Genomic DNA, 23510 nt, shown 5'->3' with positions numbered 1-23510 from the left:
GTAGCACAGCACCCGCTGTGGAAGTCAGTCACCAGTGAAAAGCTCTCAGCTGGTAACCCAGCACAGCTAGCAGCCACTTCACCTCCCACCTCCATACTCCCCTCCCTCCCCCGACTGCAGTTACCTTTGTTTTGGTTTTGCATCTCTTTACAAACACAAAGGAGTTCTTCAATAAAAAGCAATTTAAGCTATTATTTAAAGCTACTCCTCAAAACAGACTAGAAATCTAAAAGCTTTTGCTAACATATCACGCATATTCTGTTCAGATAGCTTGCGCTTTTTCTCTCAACTTAGCACGATCTGTACATTCTCTTTTCTTTGTGTGCTAGCCAGAAACGTGAAAAAAATATACTGAGCTCATAGCTTGGAGTATGTGTGAGGGAAAGAGAAATATCTGCACAGGCAGTGAAGTCACAACTTGTTTGTTTACATTCTGCAGCAACCCTCCCAGTTAATCAAAGACAAGCAAGTAAATCCAGCTCAGTTTTAGATGGATGCTTGCATCAATTTATAAAATCCTTTTACTTGCAGTCAGACAAGAAATAAATACGAAGGTTCAGGTGTTTCTTACTCTGACCATTACCGCACTTAACATCCAGATTTTTCAGAACACTTTTTTGTTTCTCAGAACAAGGTTATAATTTAGAGTACTGTGCCTCATGGTGAGGTTACTTAGCTTTTTTTTTTTAAATGAGTTTTCTGAAGCCCTCCTTTATTCTTTGAGCTGCTTACAGTGCCCCCAAGAATAAGAAAATACTTCTAGCTGTGGATGGATGAACACAAGACAATTGTGTTAGCGTAACATTGCCCCATTCTTTTCAAGTACCAGTAGCTCTGATGCAAGTAGGGAGCAGTAACATTTCAATTATACAAGGCAGAACATGTAAGTTGCTTTTCTAAAAAAATAATAAAAAAAATGTCAGGGAATAATTCCAAATTATTTTGCAATTAATAGTTAACCTTTCTACAATAAAGACTTCAGAAGCCACTACAGAACACACAAATAGAGACGCTACTTTATAAAATGCTTCAATAATTTTACCATTCTTTGACAAGGGCTTCAAAATGGTCCAGAATGTGAGTACAAATCACCAGCTTGCTCTTCTGTAAGTGACTTCTAAAAAAAGAAAGGTGTGCTCCAAGTGAAGCACGCAGTTGCTCATTTGTTTTGTCATCTTCATACAGCTGGCAGGTTACTGTACTCTTTCAGTCCCTGAGACTTGTTTTATTTTTTTAATTATTATTCCTCCTCTACCTACCCAGCTGTAGCAATATATTTTGTATAGACTTTATTCTCAAGTGTTTGCATCTCTAACTTGATCACTGCAGTTCTGTTTCTAAATGGCTAATTATGGAACAACTTTCAATTGTGATTGGCTACTTCAAAAGGCAGTGCATGGTCTAATCACAAATTAAACCCCAACTTTGGAAAAGACTGTTTAAATACTGAGATTTCAATGTGTTTTAGATTATGAAGTCACAATTTGCTATGTGAGATTGATAAAATTTGCATTAAAGAAGAGCTGTTGCAATCCATATTCAAGTTTTAAAATAAGTTAATTAAATGTTTAATTCCCACAATCACTGGCCTTCACGTATATTTTTCAAGATTTTCCTCTTAATTCAAGCTTCAGCCCCTGTGTTGAAGTCAAGCAAACATTTAAGCCTTACTTCAATTAAGCATTCCAATGTTTGCTTTGAGCTGGATACAACATTATCGTGGTTTTATCTTACTTATCTTTTAGATTTTGTTTTGACTTACTGTGTTATATGTGACAACATACGCTACAAGTAAATCAGATGCTAGACAGTCAGCTTTCAGAGTAGCACATGGAATGCTATCCAAAGTTTAAGGCAATCTTTCTCATGATGTACGTATATAAACACAGTAGAACTATGTATTTCACAAACTCTTGGTGCTTAGAAATCACTCAGCCAAGTTTATACAATCCTTACCCCACTGGGAGAAGAGCCACCAACAACATGATGCATTTTCTGTACTCTTAGAACTATAAGCATATCTTCGTGCAGACATTATCAGGTAGTAATGCTTACAACCTTCATTTTACCTAATTTACTATGTCCTGCTGCTATTTCCCTAGCAGCTGGATGTCAAACTTTCCTTGAGTGACTTACACATGCTTGGCCATAACAGCAGTCACTTCACTAATTAAAAGAATGTCTCCAAAATCAAATAATCAAAAACTAACCAACAAATTAATTGAGTTTCAAAGGACAGAGCGGTGTTTCCGTACCTTAATAACGTCACACAGATTCACTTCACGAAACCAAGGCCATCCAAGCACTGCCCCAGTCCCGCCCCCTCCCATGCTTTCAGGTCACAGGCAGACCCTGGGAAGAGCAGTAACTCCAGAACTTCTCTAGAATCCAAGTGGAAAAGCCAAAGTACACCACGACACCTTAAACAAAACCCTGACCAGAAGCAGCAAGGCACCCGTTCTGTGGGAGCAAGAGGTCAAGGAGCTGGGTACTTACCCCCAGCAGTGATGGAGCAGGCAAAGGTGCAGTTACTACCAAAGCCCAGATACCCTGCAGTGCCGCTCCATGAAGGGAGCAGAGGGTGCTGGGAGAGGTTTGCTTTAAAGGTGTATGCACTGCTGACTGCTCACTTTCCCAATTCGCCACTTGGCTCCTTGCTGAAAGGAAATCTAATGTAAAAGCACTCTGAACAGTATTTCTTTGAGCTCTGCCCAGCTTTTTCACAATATTACGGTGACAGCTGCCCAGAATCCTTTTGGGCACCACTTGCCCATGAAGCCCTGAGGTTCATGCCCGGTTCCAAAATGGGTTACGCCACACCACTGTAGGTTTCGGCTGCATTGTTCATGGTAGCCAAAAGAATGTGTGAAAGTGTTTGCAAAGTGACGCCTTAGAGCATTTCACTGATGGTACCGAAGAGATGCCTGAGCTTTAATATGCCAACCCATGCCTGCGGCCAGCTCCAGCTCATTGTCATTTTTGAAAGCAAACAAACTGCAGAGCCAGTGGTTTAAAGTCTGAGGTTCCTGTGCCAAACGTCTCCAAAGCAGAGAAAAACGCACGGGCGCAAGCTTTCCCTGACCGGTACTGATCCTGCCCATGAGGCCGTTTCACACGCAGAGGTCAGCGCTGCACATCAGGTTACCCCGAGCAGGCATAGCAAGCCGCCTGGCTGCGGGATCGCCAGTGTCAAGCAGCGTAACAGGAGCCCACAGGCAGCTCCCACTGCCTGTGCCACCTGCCTGGCCTTGCCCTTATCGAGCAGGGCAGCCAGGCGTTCTCATGAGAACAGCCTTCAAGAAGAGAGTTGTTTTCACAGGAAATCACATAATAGTTCAAATGGCCAAACGGGAGAGCGTCTCTCATCAGACGGGGGTCAGATCTGCTCTGCACAGCACGACATGGGAAAAAAAATCCATCCAGGCTGTCTGATGCTACCTGAATGTGGGGTGCCCAGCATCTGAAGGGATGTGCAGCTTACTCACTATCTATCTGTATTCCTGTCGTTCTGCCTTACTAAAGCAGTTTTCTTACGAAGCTCTTTGTTGCCAGGCCTCTCTTACTGAAATCCAGAAAGAGCCCTGCACCATCCCTCTCCGCTAATCCCCACCCGCACCCCCACGCAGGCTCCAGTAGTTACCAAATAAAATAAAGTGGCAGGGGGTGGTTAAGCAGAATTTGTAAGAGAATGAGGCTCAGGAGGCCACATTGTATTTTGCATGTGTGTGTGTGTGTCAGTACATTCCCACCAGTAACATTTGAATGCACTGCCAAACCAGTAAGTCTGACAGAGGAATAGCAAAACCAGCCAATGGAATAGAAGCAGAAGGCCCTGCTGGCACTTCTGACCTTCCTCCGAACTAGATGTCAGAGACACATCCTGCTTTCCCTGATCTCCCCAAACACAGAGCCATAGACATGCATGGGTCAACCCTGAGATGCCAGTTTGTAGGCATTATTCTTCATTCTAGTTGTGGGACTTCTCACGGTTTTTACCAACCCCCTTCCCCATTTAAATGTTGGCCACTGCTCCCAGTTTAAAGGTGACATGAAGTACTCAAATAAGACAGTACTTCCAGCTTTGTGGGTTTAGTGATCAGTTCCTCGTGAGCCTGACTTAACTAACTTGCCACCTTCTGTCTCGCTAATTGATCAATCTGCTCCTTCTTCTCTAAGCCCCCAAAACATTGTTCAGAGGACTGAAGTGGCTGCTGGCTGAGTGGGAGGGACTGCTAAAACTTGTTTTAACCCTGATTATCTTGCAGTATCAGAGCATTTCTCAACCTGTCAATGAAGCAACCAGCTTGCTCCAGTGTCAGCTTGGGGTTGCTTGCATCCATGCCCGCATTACAGAGTGATCTTCACGGTACTTCTCCATATCCGCTGCTCCATGCCTGCTGTCCCTGTTGCACTCTGCTGATGTGGAGATGTACAAGCAACCTGCAAGAAGGAGAATGTTTCTGCGTCAAAGAGCCTGGACTGTTGCTGGGTTTACAAACTTTCTGTGCACTACGTTGCTGAAATTTCAAATTACACAGTCTATAGACTGTTTTAATTATCAAGCTATTATGGAGCATGTACAATTTTCTCTAATTCTATTTTGAAGCCTCAACTGAGTATTATTTTTCTCTTCTAAAAATCTGTAGCACAAATGTTGCTGAGAAATCAATGAAGAGGATGTAAGTTGTCTTACATCCCCTTCTCTGTGCCAGCTTCCTACTAACAAAGAAATTTATGACAGGAAAAAGCCAAAACTGTTGCTAGTGACAGCAGTGCCACATGATCTTTCCTAGTCTGTGTCTGGGCCCCATCACAAGAAGGACATACAGAGCCTGGCTGAGCAAAAATGACTCCAGCAGGTCACAGCTCTGGCCAGAAAAGGCTGAGGCAATGCTGTCCTGTTGGGTGATGCAACCAAAGGCTACGGGGAGGACTATATTTCTTAAGGAAACATATGCCTGTCACTTGGCATTAGAGCCTGCAGCTGGGGGCTGCTGGTAGGTGCTCATGTCATGGTAATGACTGTGACGGGATTTTTCCATCTCTATCAGGAGGTGGTGGTGACGTCTGGTTTGACTGCAGCTTTGAAGCCACTGAGTTCTCCGCTCGAGAGCAGACAGCAGGGATGAACTCTGCGCCAGGCTGTATTTCAAACCAGCCCAGCAGTTAAAGACGTGCTCAGGCTGTGCAGATCTCTCTGACCTGGCACTGAGCAGAGCTGGTGTACGTACACGCAACACACTGCGTGCAGCCCAGTGCCAGCTCCGAAGTGTGCAGGGACAGCTCCGCACTGCGTTACATCCTGTGCTGGTGCAGGTGGGTTGGTTCTGGTCTCATCGGTTTGAGGCTCTGCTGCTTTCTCCCATACCTTCGCACAGAGCCACCATGAACCCTTGGGGCCACTTGCTTCAGGACCCCCACTGCTCCTTGTGCTGCTGAAAGCCACTTGAGGCCTGGAGCTCACTGGAGATGGCACAACGAAAACGCGTGCTCAAGGCAACCAGAAGCTGAAAAAGGCTGTGTGGTACTGTAACACCACACTATGACTCAAAGACACACTTACCTGCAATACTGGTGTTTGGTGGATTCAAATGTTTTCCCTACACATGGGCAGAGGTCTGGAACTGCTTCCTTATTACACTGGAATTACAAGAAAGGGATTGTTTAACTTGGGAATAAGTTAGTAAGGAATAGCCAGAAGAGCCTTCCTCATTTCAAGAAAGGATTAGGCACTATTACAGCATTACTTAAATGCACTTTTTTTTTTTAAATATATAAAGTATGGGCAACTGCAAACTGAAATAGAAGCAATAAAACAAACTGTCCCTCCCCTTCAACTACTACAGCTAAGACTTTCTGCTTCTGCTGACAAAAAGACAGAAAACTATAAGCCTTACATTATATCCTGAAAATCAGTGGATATAAAGCCTTTTTCACGTACAGATCTCAGCTGAGAGGCTAGTACCATCAGTTCCACACTTTCAAAACAGTCAAGCAGATGAAAGCTGGGCTGTCATCAGTCATGTCTCCCCAGCACCATACAGCAGCTTCGTGCTAAGGCATGTATTGACCACCTCCACTCACTGCCCAGGGCAGGGTGTCGTGGTGCCTGCCATGGCCGAAGCACCTGCAAGAACACATTTGTCAGCGGAGGAGGACTCGAGGATACCAAACCCTCTTCATTCACCCCTACAACCATAAGTGCCACAGCTGTCTGCGTTGCCCTGCCACAAGGCCAGGCCCGGGCCCCGTGGCACTGTGGGCACCTGATGCTGCCTCCTGAAGAGAAAATGGCTGCTGAGGTGGTCAGTGCCTTCATCCCTGCCTGCCTGAGGCTGCAACATGCCGGCACTATGCTCAGCCCCTTCTAATGGGGGCTCTGGGGTGATGAGGATTTGGATTGGGATTTCCAAACAGGGCTGCCGGTGCCATCAGGGGCCTCCAGCAGCACCTGCACCAACCTGGCGATGGTGGCCATGAGTCCAGGACACCACAGCACCCTGAAGAGACTAGGAAGACCCAAAACTGAGCCGGGAAATCAAGGGCCAGGACCAGCACCATGGTTGGGCACTGGCACAGCTCAGGCAGGGCCCAGGGGTGACCAAGGACCAGATCAATCAATGAGGGAACATCGGTATGGCCAGAGCCACTTTGCTGTCACCCACCATGCAGCCTACTCAAGTGTGGCAAAGCTGATCACAGGCAGGGCAGTGACAGGCAACAGCGATGCTGTTATGGCCGTGTCGATTTCGTGCTGGCACATAGACAGACTGTTTATGCAAATCTGCGCACAGCACAGCCACAACAAAGCCCACTTTCAAGCTTTTTGGTTTGAGCGGGGTAATCCCTGGTCTCACCAGGGACCTGAGGACGAGGGGAGCGTACTTGGAGAAGCTGGCACCCTGCTCCACCCAGAGGGGTCCCAGGGTGTCCCACTCACACCCCATGGCTTGCTGCTGCCCCCCCCCCCCCCCACACTCCCTTGCTATTTGCCTTTGTTTTCGCCGCAGAAGCTTGGAGATTTTTTTGTTTAAAAAAAGGGGGGGTGGGGGTGGGATACAAAGGGGAAAACTAATGTGATTAAGGCTGGATTTGGGCACTGCCGGCGCGTTCCCGTAGGCAGCGGGTGTCAGCAGTAACAGCTGCTGCACTTCCCATTAGAGGAGAAAGCGAAGAACTTCCCTGACGGGATGCGTCGCTGGCAGGCTGAGGGACGTGGCGGCAGTGAGCGGGGAGGTGTGTGTGTCCTGAGGTAAGTGCGTGGAGACAGCGCGGATCCGGACCTGGACCCAAACCTGGACCCAAAACCAGGTGTTTTTGTTGTCGCAAACCCAAAACCAGGGCCCTGGAGGTGACGTCCCCGCTGCCTGTGAGTGTGTGGTGAAGGGTGCAGGAGGCAATGGGGGTAGGATGGGAAGGGGGAAAATGCAGCCTGGGGACCTCCCAAGGAGCAGAGCTGCTGCCCAGAGGTACTTGCATGAGCTCCTGAGAGAAATCTCACCCAGCAAGGGAGATTTAGGTGTATCTGGAGGGGAGGCTGGCACTAAGAGCATAACAGCATCCTGCCTCTAGCACAGGGGCTGGGGTGTTTGGCAAAGGCTCCTGTGAATCCCAGAACATCTTCTGGAACATAACTGATTGGAACGTGATGATGCTCGGCTGTAGAAGGTTAAACTGCATCCATCTGCGCTCAGCTTCATCATGTGATTTTTTTTAAGTGTCAGCTGGTGAGTTTCAGAAGTGATGTAAATGGAGGTGCAGGCTAGACCGCCTCGGTCTCTGATTCCTTTTGATGCATTTGCATCTAATTTGTTGACTGAGTGTAACGAAATCTAAGCCAAGAAAAGCTGCATGTTGAAAAGATGTTAGAAAGAGTTACATTAAAAGCAGGGCTACCTGCTTTATGACACACGATACCACTCACAGTAAGCGTGGTGCTCTCAATCTTCACTTTCGAAAGTGCAGTCTGAAAAATGGGAATAAAATACTCTTTCTAATCTGGAAATATGTTCTGTGCCAGCCACCAAATCTGGGTGACACGAAAAGCAAGGCATGCAAAATATTGAACTTCTAGAGTTCAGAAGAGGTAGAGGGTGCTGAGCTGACTCGTGAGCATATCCGCACAGTCTTCTCCTCCTGCTAAATATGACCCACAGTTCTGGAGCAAATCTCTCCCAGCTGTTCACTCCACAGATGCTTCACAAGAAAAGCATCCTCTGGTGGGGTCTCTTCCCTCCCAGCCCCAACAATTTACTTCAAAATGTGAAATTCTGCGGATTCCCAGAGAGGCTCCCTGTGCTACAGAGATCGTTTATTCCTCTTCATTTAAAGGCTGTGGGAAAGGCTGCTCAGCTAATTCAAAGGCAACGGACACGCGTACAGACTGCAGCTGCCAGAAGGCACTGCTCTGAAGTGAACCTGCCTGCTGTCTTCCCGATGCAGCATGGAGGACGGGAGGAAAGTCCACCTGGTGATCGCTGGCTGGGTGTGCACAACCCTCTGCCTGGTTTCCTACACGGCTGCCTTCTCGCACGGCGCCGGTCTTTCCGCCTGTGCTGACATGATGCCCAAGCACCTGAGAGCTCAGCTGCACAGCCCCAGGAACAACTACATTACCATCCACACCAACATGTCCTTCTACTTCCCAGGAGACAAGGTTCCAGGTGAGGAACAACTGCTGATTTCATATCTTAGCCAGATCTTTCCAGTCATGGAAAAAAAAAAAAAGTAAAGTGGTTATTAATTCTAGCTGGTGGCAGTTTCACAGACTTTCAAATTATATCCATTTGTGACTCAAAACCCTGTGTACTGAGCTTTCTGGTCTGTGCTCCTGACTCAGAAGAGCAATTATTTAAGAAACTTTCATGCATCTAAAAAACACATGCTAACTAATCGCAAGCGATGACATTAATCTTTGTGAGGGATGGGAAGAGCACTTCCATGTGGCACTGCTCCAGGTGCGCTATGCTGTGTGTCTCATCACTGGGAACTGAATGTATTTACAGCTAGATTCTGTTTGCAGCACTTTGGCTATAGCTTTCTCAGGTGGTGCCTGGCTCCAGATTTTCACCATGTCGCAGACCAAGTGGTTGCCAGAGCAAGCTGGTAGGTTCGGATGCTTTGGGTGGGATTTGTCTCAGCTGTGTCTCAACCACACAGGAACCCATCACACGCACTGGCACGTGAGAATCACCTCCAGAGGGCAAGCCACCTTCTCTGCCTCTCACGCCTGCACAGAGACAGGATGAACCATCCCCGGCAAGGGATGGGCTCTCTTCAGGCCATGAAGGGGGTAAGGTGACTGCCTTGACTCTCAGGGACGGTTGGGCAGCATGACCCACCCCGAGCAGTGCTGCATCCAAGCAGGAGGCAGACAGAACTGCGAGGTTCTGTCCTCCAGCCTGGCCACCTGCCTGTTCATTCCCATCCAAAATAATACTCCTCTGAGGGCAGCGAACAATCTTCTGCATAGGCACAGACCCAAACCTCGCTCCTTAAAAATGGCTGCACGCTGCCTAACGCAGCATGGTTAGTGATATAATCAAGGGGGAAAAAGACTCGAGCAAATTGCCTGTGCAAGGTCACACGGCAAAGTTAAGAGTAAAGTCTGGCCCCCTGAATCTAGCACATCCAACACAGATTGTAAGGACAAATATTGTAGGATGTTGGTTTCTTTTCGATGGCTTTCTTTTGATTTCACAGTGCCAATGGAAATTCCATTTAAAAAAAATAATCTGAGAACTGCAAGACAGATCCCTTCATGTCCCATGTCTTGTCTTGCAGTGACGGTGAGGAGCAGCCGGGATTTCATGGGCTTTTTGCTTCAAGCTCGCAAAGTGTATAACGACGAAATTGCTGGCACATTTGTCTTTATTCCTCCTGGTTCCAAGCTGCTGACGTGTTTTGAAGATGGTGATACTGTCACCCACTCGGACAAGTCTCTGAAGAGAAACCTGTCCTTCGTATGGAAGGCACCAGACCAACCCATTGGAGACATCAAATTTTTGTAAGAACATGTTGGCTCCTAACCAGAACTAGTGTCTGCGCAGTTTCAGGTTTTCTCATTTTTCAGTTTTCAAGGACTTGGCTGTATTTTTCCATTGTACTTGTCCAGCGTGGTGGTTTGATGTCTTTTGAACCCCATATAGCTAAATACTTATCAAATGATGCAACAGTGCCCCAGCTGGTGTATAAATCTCCATTTGTATCTGCTGGGTAGTGCTCCTTTTTATTTACATGGCCACTATTTTCTGAGAATAAATGCACTGGGAGATGACAGCCTAAGCACTAAGGAAATAGAAATATTAAGGCATAAGGAGAGAACTGTGATCACTCTGCCTGCCTTTCTAAATAACACAGCCCATAGGACTTCCCTGCCTACAGGACAATGTCATATATCATTGCTGTGTTGATTTTTTTTTAAATTTATTTATTATTTTGTGTGTGTGTGTGTTTGCTTTTTTATGTTAAATGTAAACAGAATTATTCCCAGTAGGATTAGTTAGGGAGCACAGGGTCAAAATTTGACATTGCTGTTCTGCACCAAAGTCCAAGTATTTTGGTTTTGGTCTGGAATGAAGTTCAATTTTTTCTAACTGGCTGTCTTAGAGGGAGAACAGTGATTTTTCATTTTAGAATAAATTGTTATGTTTTGACTTCACAAAATTGCTCAGAAGCTGCTGGGCCAGATCCCTGGCTGCTCCCCAAAACATAAGCTTCCTGGTGAGTGCCACGGCTTGTGCATCTAATTGTGATTCAACACAAATTCATTCAAACAAAACTATTTTTGCTCAGCATTTCCATTTTGCCCACTGCTTCAGATTGGGAAATACTATTAAAAACATGAAAAAAAAAAAAAGAAAGCAGATAAAAATAACCCAAATGCATCAATGGCTAAACCTAGCCACCCACTGCAATTCTTCCTGCACCCTCTGGCTGTTGCCCCTCCAAGCTGACCGCTCAGAGCGTCTCCCTGCCGAGGCCAGGCTGTGCCCCCACACGCATGCCATGTCTCCAGCAGAAACCTCCAGCTGTTCCCTTCTCCCCTGCTCTCGCCCCATCTCCCGTGTCTGCTGTTGCTTCTGCTCTCAGATCCCCCACAAAATTATTTATAAATCAGTAAAATTTGGGCAGATTTAAGGCAGACAGCGAAAGGCACATCCTGCAAGGGTGACCCCAGCCACACCGTAAATCTGTGTTTCAAAACTTGTGTCATGGCATCTGAGAAAACTCCTCGCTGCACTTAAAAACCTCTCACAGGAATCAGTCAGCCTAGGAAAAGCAGGGCTGTTTCCCCCTGTCTAGTTTTCAGAAGCAGCTGAGCAATCCGGGTTGAAATTCTCCAAAAAGATCCAGCTTGAATAAGGCTCTGGGGACGAATAGCTAAAGGCTGTCCAAGCGCAGCTTTGGCACCTGACAAAAAGCAGAGCGTGAGGCAGGCGCAAATATTGAAGGGCTGAGAAGAGAGAGCGCCTGTGTTTTTTTCTACCTATTCTGCTGTTTGTACAAGTTACACTGACTTGCTTTAATTAGTAAATACCTCTGTTGTTTCCCTGCCTACGGAAGATTATATGTAGAGCTATGCAAACTTCTCCAAATGTACTCCTACCAACGCAGCTAATATAATGGCTTTTTTTTTCTCTTCCATTTCTGTTCCCACACATTTTTTGATTGACCTTAATTATGAGTGATCCTTCAACCAGTATCTTTCACTTGGGACCTGCTATCTTTTATTTGTAATATAAAATGTGTGATGGGCTAATCCTTTAAAATATTTTTGTGCTGCCTTTAGATTAAAGCACTCCTTGTGATTAGCTAAGCATTTGGATCTTTTATTAATGGTATGGAGTGAGTAAATGCCTTCATCATTATCTTTTAACAGCATCTCTGTGGTCCAGTCATACTTTGTTTACTGGGCAAGGATTGAATCTGCTGTTGTGGCTCAACAAGGGCTGAACACCACGTCTGCTGGCACCAAGAAGGCCGGCCCCCTGACATCTGCATCCTTGCAGGAACCTGCTGACCCACGTGTAGCTGGCACAGCAAGCAAAGGTACGTGTTTTGCAGAGCATTTTTACAGCTTATTTCTTGCAACCATTGAAGACAAGTGTGATAAACAAGCTACAGAGGGCCATTTAACTTTTCTAGCTGCCAGCGAGATCAGCAATGGCCATGAAGAACTTCCTGAAGTGAGGGTACAAGTTGGCATCCAAGGTAACAGAGACGGTCCCAAGAAAGGTAGCAACAAGATAGAGAGAGAGATGCCAGATCCAATGATTTAAAAGCTAAAATGCTACTGAAAAAACTAAACATACTTTGCCTAAAATCCCATCTCCTAAAGACAAGCAAATGTAGTTAGCGATACTGCCTAAATAACATCTCTAAATGTGACTACTAGCCTTCAGGCATGTAGTTATTTGTATTTACGCAGCCTCTGATCAGTAAAATACTCAAAGAATTTACTTACTTAAACTACAATCAGATGTGTTTCTCAGCCTTTTTGGCATGGCATCAAGACTGAGTTTTAATTATTTTACTTGAATGCCTTTTAGGCAGTGGGCTTTGCTGCTTTACTCTCCATCTGGGTTCCTATCTAAATTAAGTGACTTAAAATAAAAGTCACTGCTATGATCCTTACTAGTAAATGCTAGCACCAAGTGGGATTTGAAATAAACAAAGCAAAGAAAGTTGACTTCTGCACCTCTTCTGCTTTTTGCTCTGTCTCTATGTCTTTCTTGCAAGGCTCCAGCTCTCCTGCTGCTGCGCCCAGCTCTCCCCAGCACACCAGCCCAGCTCCTGCCAGCCTGGCCGGCCTCACCCCAACATCAGCACCGGGGCCAGGTTTTGGTGCACACCTAGATACATCGCCCACTGCCGAGCCAACGCTGTCCCAGACTTTGCTGGGCGCATCCAGCAGGACCGGAGGGAGCAGCAACTCCAGCGGGCCAGGGCTGGAGCCATCGCTCACCTTCCAAGAGCCGGGCATGGCCAGCGCTCTGCAAAGCCTCCTCTTCCAGGACTACGCCTCCAGCCAGAGCCCCTCTGATGGGTACTGCACAGACACCCAATGTGATAACTAGGCAGTGGGACCAACCGCTTCCCCAGCAGTCATGGGGAAGGAAATCAATGCTGGTTTCACTGCGTGTGGATGAGGGTCCATGGAGCAAGGCATCTGTGACTGCAGAGGGGATGTGAGAAGGGGTTTGCTTGCTGAACTTTCCAAAAATAATCTTTTGGAGATGGCACACGCCAGACAGTAGCAGTGAGATAAGTGAGAGCAGTCAGAGAACAGGCCTTCTGCTGATTAGCCCAGCAGAGCTGCATAACTGGGTGACTGAAAAACGTGGTAAAAGCTATTGACCACAATTGATTGCTGAAATATTTTTCTAAAAGTGTGTGCAAATGTTCAAATAAATGGTGAACTTAGCAGAGCTATTTCTCTACCTGCAGGGAAAAGGAAGAAAGGATTTCAGGCAATTATGAAATTTTGCCTTGAGGGTGTCTACTCAGACGTCTTAAAGGGTTCGGGCCATATGACCTTTCATGCAAAGTTTTATACAGTGGATGTAAATGAGTAAATGAGGAGGGTAGGACTAAATGATCAGACGTTACTAAAAATGTGACCCTGTATGGTGTGCGTTGACTGTGTGTATCACGAGGTTGCTCCAACAAGTGGCACTCTTTACAAATTGTGCATACTGTAGGCCCCAGGGGTTCTTCTAATGTGATCTGAAGCAAGAGATACTGTATATTAACCATGTCTTTCCTGTTTCAATATTTTAGACCACAAAGCACTGCCAGCACTACCAAACCATACCCGTGTTTGATGTGTAAAGAAGATGGGCAGGTAAGCATTGGGCATTGGGAGGATGTCCTCTGCAATGGCAGAAATTGTTGGAAGCTGGTGAAAGTTCTAAGAGAAGATGAGGATAAAACCTCTCTGCTACTTCACAGGACCAAGCAGCCTGCATAGGTCTCCAGAGTGACTAAAACTACTTTGAGACTGTTAGGTTTTATTTCTTTAACCTTAACTTGGAATTGTTTTTTATCCGTCTTCTTTTTTTGTTGTCGTTGTTGTTTTGTTTCCTTTCGAGCCTGATGCCTGGATTTCTGAGTCCTACTGTGAAAACAATGTGAGATAACTTTTCCATATGTAACCATGACCATGACTACAGGCTGCTGGATATGTGCATTTTATTCCAGTGGAAGGCTGAGATATTCCTTTCCAGAGGTGCCCGTTACATTCACTGGAGGTCAAAGATTTCATCCATTCTGGTAAAAGCTGAGGATGCTTTCAGAGGGCAGTTCCACACCACTCTGTGCACACAACAAACCAATATTCTCCTCAGTCTCCTAAGGGTGGTAGAAACTTTAAAGCCTGTTTCCTTGTTTTCCACCAAGTCAAAATGTTATTTCCTAATAGCACACTAAGTCTCAGAGTGCCCTCCAAAATGACTCTATTTCCCTAGTAGCATTTAGCCTCTCTTTCTGCCCTTTTTCTTCTGCCTTTTGAAGTAGTCACCTCCTTGTGGTGTCACTGCGGGCCTGCTCTGTGTATAAAACTTAAACATACAGAGTTTGTATGGTACTCCTGGGACCTGCACTGCTCCTCTTGCAGGGACAATGTCCCACCTGTCACTGCAGGGTGACTGCTGGGGCCCAGCACAGTCCTTCTGTTTTCTGCTGTGCACCTGAGACAGCTGGGAGAGCTGGAGATGTCAGAGGGGACAAGCAGGTGAGGGCACCTTTCAGGAAGGGGTGACCTCAGGAGATGGCCAGACAGGTGCAAAATGACAGCAGACATGGGGGAGTGGTGGGGCTGCACTGAGAGAGGGAGGCGTGAGCTGGGAAGAGCATGTGGGTAAGTGAGCAGAGACACACATCTGGCAGTGCTATGGAGAGAAGTGAAGAAATGGCAGAAGATGTTAACCAATGGAAAGGAAGTTACTGTGCAATGTAAGACCAGAAGAGCATAATGAAATAAAAATACTGAAAGGAGAGAAGCAGTACAAAGAGAAAGAAGAGAAATGGTGAGACAGGGCAAGGACATGCAAGGAAATTCCATTTCCTACAGCAAAGTCCCAAGTCCTGAGCTATATCCCTACGTGAGCTGACATTATGAGGTCTAGCAAACCATACACACGCAATATTAACTTTGCCCATCAGCTACCCTACAGCTTGGAGTTCAACCATTGAAATTCTTTTATTTACTACCTGTTTTACTAGCACCTTCCTTTCTTCAGAAATTGTCTCTTCCACAAAGGATGCTCTGACACCACCCCCACCCCCCTTTGGTTCACAGCTTGCCAGGGTTCCTACTTCAGCTTTGTGCTCCTGTCACACGGCCTTCCCAGCAAGCTTTAGAAATCACCAGTGATGGGAGAGGGTGAGATTTTTCTCCAGTGTAATTAATGGATGTGTGAAAAAGCCTGCCAGGCTGGACAGGCTGGAGAGTAGCCAGCTACTAAGGGCCAGATCCAAATCTCAGTGGAGCCAAAGAAAAGACTCCAGTACATTTCACAGGTTTTAGATTGGGCCTCAGGTGCGCAGTGGGAATGGAAAAATTCTGTGGGGGCCTCCTAAATTGCAAGATCGTTTCACAGTTAGTCTTGGATGATATTTGCAGCAAAGCCTGGACTGCAGACCTGGCATGGGGTGGCTGTCATTTTGTGACTGATGAAATAAGGTGCCTGGCACCAAGCAGAGCCCCTAGAAATGCACCGGAGCAAGGAGCTCTATAACGCGTGGTTAAACAGTGCTGAAGGGCAGCAGATTTCAAACTGGCTGTGCAGACTGAGCAACCAGGACAGGCCTTGGGGAGAGTTCGCAGCTCCTATGGGACTGCCCCCAAATTGCTGATGCCAAGAGCCATCTCAAGCCTTCTCAAGGCCGCTCAGCTCCATGGCCTGATCCACAATCTCAGAAGGGCAACGCTGAATTACAGGGGGCCCACTGTGACCCCAAGCACAAAGCTTGGCTGGGAAGATCACACCTGTCCTTTGAGCATGACTGTGGCATCACTAAAGGCAGGAATTGTTTATTAAGTGATTTTTCTGATAACAATGCCTGTGAAAAATACCACTACATCAACAATGGGAGCTGTAGACCTTTACTTATGCAAAGCAGTGACCTTCCTCTCTGCCTGTGCCCTTCATCTCTGCCCATTCAACACGCTTACCTTGCCCCTGCAAGATCAACCGCCAGTGCCTCACCTCCTGTGACTATTTGATACAGAAAGAGCAGTTCTGAATCTAGCTTGTTTCCTAAACACTACTGAGTAACACAGGGGATGAAACAAGAGTTTTTCCAAGGCCAGGGGATGCTTGAATCAGAAGCAGAGCTGAACAATACAGTAGAGTTGGTAGTGGATGAGAATCTAATCTGCCTCCTTTCCGTTCCCTCACTGGATATTTTGTCATGTTTTTGCTTTCAAAGGCAAGCACTGAGAACGGGGCCACCTTGAAAACCTCCCTGCAGGCAACAGCTTCGTGGTCTGCCCTACAGATGCGCCATCACCTGGGTGAAGCCGCTGTGACAACAGCCTGGTTTGGCGATGCAGACACTACCAGCAATTTGTCATTGGCTTCGAGGCGGATGGCAGAAAGCAAGCCGTCACTGCCACTGGAGGAGGTAGGCTCCGTGGGCAAGGAGGAGGAGGAGAAGGTCAGAGAGGAAGCAGGTGGGAATACACTGCCGTGGGTGACCAGACCAGCTCCTGAATCTGCTGTTCCTGGCAAGGGAGAAGGCTCTCATAGAGGGACCCGTCTCATAGCAGCCCAGCTTGGCATCCTCCTCGTCTGCACAGCCGTCCTGGGCCTGGCTCTGGCAGCTGGCCTGCGCTGCCTCTACACCCAGTACTGCCACAAGCGGACGGAGGTGTCCTTCAGCGAGCCAGGCAGCGACGTCGTCACCGTCAGAGAGAACGGGGAGATGATGCACTTCCGCAAGATCCGGGAGAACAGCTTCGTGCTGGTCCAGGCTGAGTACAACTGGGTCAGCCCCTCCAGCAGCGGGAAAAGGAGAATAATCTAAATGTTTGCAGCGCTTAAGGCAGAGCCACGTAGGTGAGCCAGCTGCCCGTAGAGGTGAAAATGGCCCAGATGTGCAGAACACGGACTCTAGAAAGCAGTAGTGTCGTTTGTGTATATGCACACGTAGAGGTAAACAAAAGTGACGCAGCCAGTTCACACAGAGGTGTTAGTCAAAAATATCTAAGCTCCTGCTGCTGAGAAAATAAACGTAGATAGACTGTTCTGTGTTACACTTACCACAATTAATATTGTATATCTGCTCATTAACTGTCATTGCAGCCATTACATTTCCCCTGTTGCGTTAAGGGTGTAGCCAAGAATAGAAATTCTTCCTCTGCACTGTACTGTTGTCTCCTATTTAATCTCAGCAAAAGTTTCAAGTGTTATATTTTCTCCTCCTTTCTAGGAACTAGAAACCCCTGATTTAAACAGCCATTCTCATTTAGAAGCTTACAGGTTTAGGTCTGTGCACTTGGTATGTCTCAGATGACAAAATATTTGCCACTAGATTTAAAGTTTCAATTTAAAAATAAAAAGCAATAACTCACTAGTGGAGAACATTGATCCAAAGGATGCTGAATTGATCTAAGGGAAAGAAACACAGGGTAGCTGACACCAGCTTTTGGGGGAGAAACATGCCGCCTCATCAGGTGCAAATGGAAGAAAACCTTTTCTATCCATTTGCACCTGATGAGGAAGCTTGTTTAAGCCTGAGAGCCATCATTTACTTTGTCTTTTATTTTGAGTCAGTTCAGTAACACTCTGTGCAGAAACACACACTGAGAAGTACCCTTTCCAGGTCACTTTGGAGGTCTCCAGCAAAGGCTGCATGGTAAGTTAACTGCATCCTTCTCTGAGTTTGCAAACTTCCCTCCGACCGTGTGATTTTCTGCAGGAGGGCACTAAAACAGCCCTCGGAAAACATGAAGACCCTTGACACGTTCCAAGAAGGAAAGGTGATGAAGACAAGGGCAAAGGTTTGTTTTACTGAAGCCTTAAAAGAGCAAGAAGTAATCCTGACAATAATCCTCCTGAGATGTAAACTTAAGAGCCTTTCAGAGAGCAGTGATCCCCTCTTCTGGTGTCCTTTGCTATGGCGCAGGGGCTATGTGGTCCCCTGAGCTGTGTAATGCAGAACAGACTTAAACCTTGGTGCTGCAACTTATTTCACAGCCTGCAATACTCCTGCCCCACCAAGCTAAGCAGATACTGACGGGATCTTGACGGCTTACACTTCCTTCCCGATGACGGGGAGACCAGACAACTCTGTCAGCAGGACACTGTGGTCATCTCCAGCTAGCTGGCCATCTTCATGCTTGATAATCAGTCAGTGCTCTGCTCTCACTTACTCCTTTGTACTGCCACTGACTTCAGTGGAAACATATGATCTCCTGTTCAGACCCCTACAGGGCAACACAGCACATCTTTTGCTAATAGAGACTTCCATCTTGAGGAAGAGCTCGTTTCTGACCATACTGCTGCATTGTGATTAGCAACATGAAGCCTCACAGTACCTATGTGGCCAAATTTCTGTCAAGTAACAATAAAATAAATGAGTAAGAAAATAAATGTACTCACAAATGCGGCTTGCAGAGATGACCTGGGCAGTCTTAACCACCGCGCTTTGATGAGAAGGGTGGCTGCACCGGGGCACTTCTACTGCAGAGTAGCCAAGGTTAGGGGCAGTGCTGTAATTGAAAATACATTTGTTTCAGGACTCCAAAGGGTGTTAGGTGAATGCTTTTATGTTCAGTAAGTCCAGTTTAAGCACTAGCTACTAGGAACTTTATAGTTTTTTAAGCACAAGTCTAGACACACACAATGAAGTTCGCCTCCTATGTCATGCTTTAGAAAGAAATCATGTTTCTCAGTGTTGCTGAACTGTCTAGTGACTGAAGCAGACTGCATTTAATTCATTGTTAATGCAGCCAAAAAATTCCTAATTAACTGAGAAAATAGGCCAACAAACTCTTAAATATTTAAAGAACTATCACATATTATTTTAAGAAGTTTCTCATGAAGGCATAGTTGTTTATAAATAAATTACAAATACCTATGTCCTCTTCCACTTTCTCTCTAGGTTTAATGTTATCAGACTGGTACAGCTTGAAAACTGTACCCTTCTTCTCCCCAGCACTTTCCCTATAATCCAGCACTGCTTCTTACCAGATTGATTGCAGAAAATGAAGGCCTCAGTCTGAAAGAGAGAGATGTTTGATTAGGATAGTAGCACTTCAGTGCTACTCTTGCCTCCTGCCAAACACTACCTTCTGTTAAATTTATGCAGCTCTAGTATTATTAGTAGTAAAACCAGTAATGTTGTGTTCTGAGGGACACATCTCCTTTGCATTAGTAATGAGTTCTGCTACTTTGTGGACTTGGCTGAGACTGAAAGTGCTTGCGTTTTTTTCTTTATTCTGAATGATGTTTCGCTTATTGTAGTTGCCGTGGCAAGAGGGATAGAGGTATTATCTCTTCTTAATGCTGCTAAAAACACGAGCAATAATTTATTAAAAGGTCAATCATTCAAATGCCCCACATTCTTAAGTGACTCACCTTTTAGTGAAATTAACCTGTGCTCATATTTGTAGCAAGTTTAAGTGAAAAAAAAAAGTCAGACGTAGGGAGAGAAAGACACAAACCATTCTAATACTTAATAGAGTGAGAAGTGAAAGAATTTCCCTCTCTGGGTGTATGACTGTGTTGGTCACAAATGCAGTCAGTCTGTTGACTTTATTTCAACAGTGGGGGATCTCAGTTCCTCCGCTGCAGGTCAGCCTGAAGTAGTCTGTGGCCCACGTGAGGCCACCATCCCTCAGCCAAGTGACAGTGCTTTGTCTGAATTGCTGACAGAAGGTGTCAGAGGAGCTTCCATTCAGCTTTAATTCACACCCATCCTAAGTCTGTCTCCCCACCAATTGAACAGGCATGATACACAGTTTTAGCAGTGAAAAATCCTATGGCTGAAATACTTTGTTGTTGTTATGATGTATAAGGTGTCCTAATTTAAAAAAAAAGAAAAAAAAAGTTTTAGAAATAACTACTCTATGGACATGTCCATTTATCGCTCCCTTACTTGCATACTCATTTTCCCATCTTGTGTCACTGTGATTCCCACTTTCTCCCTGCTTCATTAAAAAAAAAAAAAGAAAAAAAGAAAAAAGCAAGCACTGCCCCCAAATCATCAATCCTGTGTATTGAACATGTAACACCATCACTTACTGATTCTTATTGCTTTTTCAAGGTATCAACACCAGTTTGGATCAAGCCCTTCCATGACTCTGTTCCCCTCTGTCTGGGAGATGATGTTTTCTCACACTATGCTGCATCTGCTCTATTAAAAGATTCCTGACCCAACTCCAGTTAGCAGAGGATGGCAGCCCTCCAATACATTAGTGGCATTAAACGTAGTGCAGAGAGGTTACATTAAGCAGAGCGTTTGGCCCAAAGCTTGGTTAAGTCATCATGGACATTTCCTGCACTGGTTGAATTGTCACTCGTGAGCAAAAAAGCCAAACATGCACTACTTTTGTCAGCTCCAGAATGGGTGACGAGACTCACGGGAAAAGCCCAAGTGTGGAAGCTCTCCTTTGTTGAGGTAAACGGGACCTCTTCCATCAACACTTTTGGAAGCCCAGGTTCACATCCCTGCCCCAAGCGTGAAACCTAATGCCCACCCCTGTGGGCCCAGCTGCAGCAGTCACCAGGGATGTGCGAGCTCAGGTGAACCTCTGCAAGCTCTGTTCTCAACGGAGGCAGTGCTCTCCACAGAGTAGAGCTGGGAGAGGCCCTAGGTGTTACGGAGATCTGGCAGGATGGCTTGGCCAGCTCTTTTGGCATAGTTTCTGCAACTACTGGAGACCACATAAACTAAGGGAGGCAAAGCAGCTACGCCAGGAACCCAGAGGCTAAAACATTCAGCACGTCCCCACAACAAACTGAGCACGGGGAGAGGTGACATTAGCTGCCTTGCTGAGGGGTGAGGTTTTGACTTCTCTCTCACCTCTGTGGGTTCACCTGTGCTTCAGCCATCTCCTTGGTCTGCAGATGTATGTATTGTTTATTCGCTCAGATTTAACTAACAATGCCTGTAAAAAGGGGAGATGCTTTAATGATTTCTTGCAGCATTCAACTGCAAAAAGATATCTGCTTACCAGCCACAAAAACCCTGACAAAGTAGTGATTTGACCTACCCAGCTGGTGAACAGCAGAACAGCCCCGCCATTCCTCCTGATAAGCCAGACCCCCTCCACTGCCTCGAGCTTAGTCTGAAAGTCAACAAGCCTGAGCAGCTCTGTAGTGCTCCCTTCCTATCATTTCCCTCCCCTTTCCCTGCCATTTCCTCCCTGGTACCGCATCAGCAGGGCAGAGAAGCGCCTTCCCACGCAGCTCTCCTGCAGGATTTGGGGAGTCACAACCACCTTGGACCATGAGCTTATCTGGAACCTCTCCCCAGCCTCCCTCCCACCACTGAATCATTTCCCCCTTTCACGTCTCATTGCAGAAGTGCTCTTTTCTCATTAGTGTATGCGTGACTCTCTCAGTAAACCATTTTGTTATATGATGTATGAAGGATCATGTCTCAAACCACATTTTACTGTATATTTAAGTGCATGTTTTGCTGATTTACTGCTGTTCTAGAGAACATCTCCTTTTCTTAGCAGGGCAGGTCCGTAAAGGATGTATCAGCTCTGACTAATGATTATTAGTACATCCCAAGGTTATGTACTACAATCAAATAATGTGCAGAAGGGAAGAGAGACTCCAGCTTACTAGGCTAAGGACAAAGATCACAGATAGTCTCTTTGAATCTTCAGATTGCAATATCCATTACAGATTGCCACCTTCTAATGTCAAAGCATAATTTGTTGTTCAGAAACTGTGTCCCTATTTCAAAGGCAAGTCAAAGATCAGACTTGCTGTATATCAGTGTACACTGATGTACATTAGGAAGCGGTGTCCAGGTACCAAGGACATTATGCCGTTGGTATAGAGGGAAACACAGAAGATATGACTTGCTGATCTTTATTATGCAAACACATGGCCCAAAGTGGAAAAATATTTAACCCAGTCAAGTAAAATGTCACCAGTAATTCCCAAAGCTTAATGTAGCACAAACACTACATGTCAGACAAGTTAACTGTGATCTTCTATGCTGTTAATAGATATGGCAGGCAAACCAACCCTTTGTGCTGAAATTTGCTGGGAAGGGTTAAAGATACAACAACAAATAAGAGAAACTCTCCAGTGGGGAAAGCATAGCATGTTCCTTTCATACACCCGGCCAATTAAGTGGGCAGTGTGTCACGCAGAAACTCTGGCATAACTCTCTAGCTCTTGGCCAAACAAGCAGCAAACATTTTGTTTCCAGCCTTACTGTGGATGCGACTGGCACTTGCATCTACTGCAAGACATATGTGTACAGTGCACAAGAGAAGGAAAATGCACTCACAAGCTAGTTTCTAGCCTTTTAAAAAGCGTTTTATGAAAGCTTCTCATGCGTATCTTTTCAAACTAGAAAGAAATTAAAGTAAGACTGTGATTGCCACCTTATGTATATTTCCTATTTATTTCTAACAGAGGTAAAAGTGACCTAGAAAAATGCTTGTGCAGGCTTTCATGCTCACTTCTGTGACAGTCTGCGCACCCTGGTAATGAGAACATTTTCCACTTCTAGCATCTAGCGCAGCAGGGCTCAGATCTGGGCTGTAACACCTAACGCTATTGCAATAAAAATAACAGAGTACCTGTTTGACTCTCGCTTCACTCGGACGTTTGATCTGTGTAGCTCTTCTGTTGTTTGAAGCAAGCCAGTTATCGGGTGCACACACCAGAATTAGGGATGAACCTCAAAAAACACTGCTCACCCAGCCGCATGCCCTCTCAGCTACCTGTTACGAGAGAACAAGAAAGTTAGCGAAGGTGTGAACGTGAGGATGGGCAAAAGCCCACCCTGGAACAAGGGCCCACCTGCGGCCGGCGATGGCGGAGGGGCACACGGAGCGGTGGGCGCTGTGCAAGGTTTTTTCCACCGACCCCCGGGCCCGGCCTGCGCGGCCCCGCGGCGCCGCCAGGGGGCAGCCTTGTCCCGCCGATGGCGGCGGCGGCTCCACCGGCCCGGCCCGGCCCGGCCCGGCCCGCAGGCCGGTGCCCCTGTGGCGGTGCGGGGCCCGCTGCCGTCTTCCGCCCGCCGGCACCGAGCCCATGGGGAGCCCCCGGCGAGGGGCGCGGAGCCCTGGCTCACCTGGCGCCTCCCCGGGGCTCAACCCTGTTAAACCAGGCACAGGTTGAAGGCACAAATTCATTCCTAGAGACCAAGAGTCCAGGCTGACCCACCAACACAAAAATAAGGCCCCAGACAACCCTCAGTCCAAGCCCGTCTCTTCACTTCAGGTCAAAGTACTGACTTGACTTTTGATTTTTACAGCACCACTGTCATGAGTTTTAAGCTATAATATGCACAAGAGATGAATAGCACAC

The 23510-nt window shown here is 46.4% G+C and overlaps 1 protein-coding gene and 1 long non-coding RNA gene across 2 annotated transcripts; one reads left to right on the top strand and one right to left on the bottom strand.

Annotated features, from left to right (window-relative positions):
- Positions 1 to 2017: 2017 nt before the first annotated feature.
- On the bottom strand, positions 2018 to 22972 carry LOC121069127. Its single transcript, XR_005819286.1, has 3 exons — positions 22778 to 22972; positions 18609 to 18718; positions 2018 to 4440 (listed from the first exon to the last, which is right to left on the bottom strand). It is a non-coding gene; the product is annotated as an uncharacterized LOC121069127 (long non-coding RNA).
- REELD1 (reeler domain containing 1) lies at positions 7344 to 18723 on the top strand. Its single transcript, XM_040554900.1, has 7 exons — positions 7344 to 8663; positions 9784 to 10006; positions 11882 to 12051; positions 12148 to 12213; positions 12742 to 13048; positions 13783 to 13846; positions 16435 to 18723. Exons 1-7 carry the CDS (start codon positions 8444 to 8446, stop codon positions 17029 to 17031), a joined length of 1647 nt encoding a protein of 548 aa, XP_040410834.1. The 5' UTR covers positions 7344 to 8443; the 3' UTR covers positions 17032 to 18723.
- Positions 22973 to 23510: the final 538 nt, after the last annotated feature.

This window comes from Cygnus olor, chromosome 4 (assembly GCF_009769625.2).
Source record: "Cygnus olor isolate bCygOlo1 chromosome 4, bCygOlo1.pri.v2, whole genome shotgun sequence".
NCBI classification, from domain to species: domain Eukaryota; kingdom Metazoa; phylum Chordata; class Aves; order Anseriformes; family Anatidae; genus Cygnus; species Cygnus olor.
Note: the sequence above shows the minus strand (reverse complement) of the source record. Positions and strands in the feature narration are given on the sequence as shown.

What these genes read in the sequence shown, in the direction of transcription:
- REELD1 (XM_040554900.1), top strand. Translation starts at nt 8,444, where the DNA reads ATGGAGGACGGGAGGAAAGTCCACCTGGTGATCGCTGGCTGGGTGTGC. An exon ending in GGTACAAGTTGGCATCCAAG is followed by an intron (nt 12,214 to 12,741) that starts GTAACAGAGACG and finishes CTTTCTTGCAAG; the next exon opens with GCTCCAGCTCTCCTGCTGCT. An exon ending in AGCCAGAGCCCCTCTGATGG is followed by an intron (nt 13,049 to 13,782) that starts GTACTGCACAGA and finishes TCAATATTTTAG; the next exon opens with ACCACAAAGCACTGCCAGCA.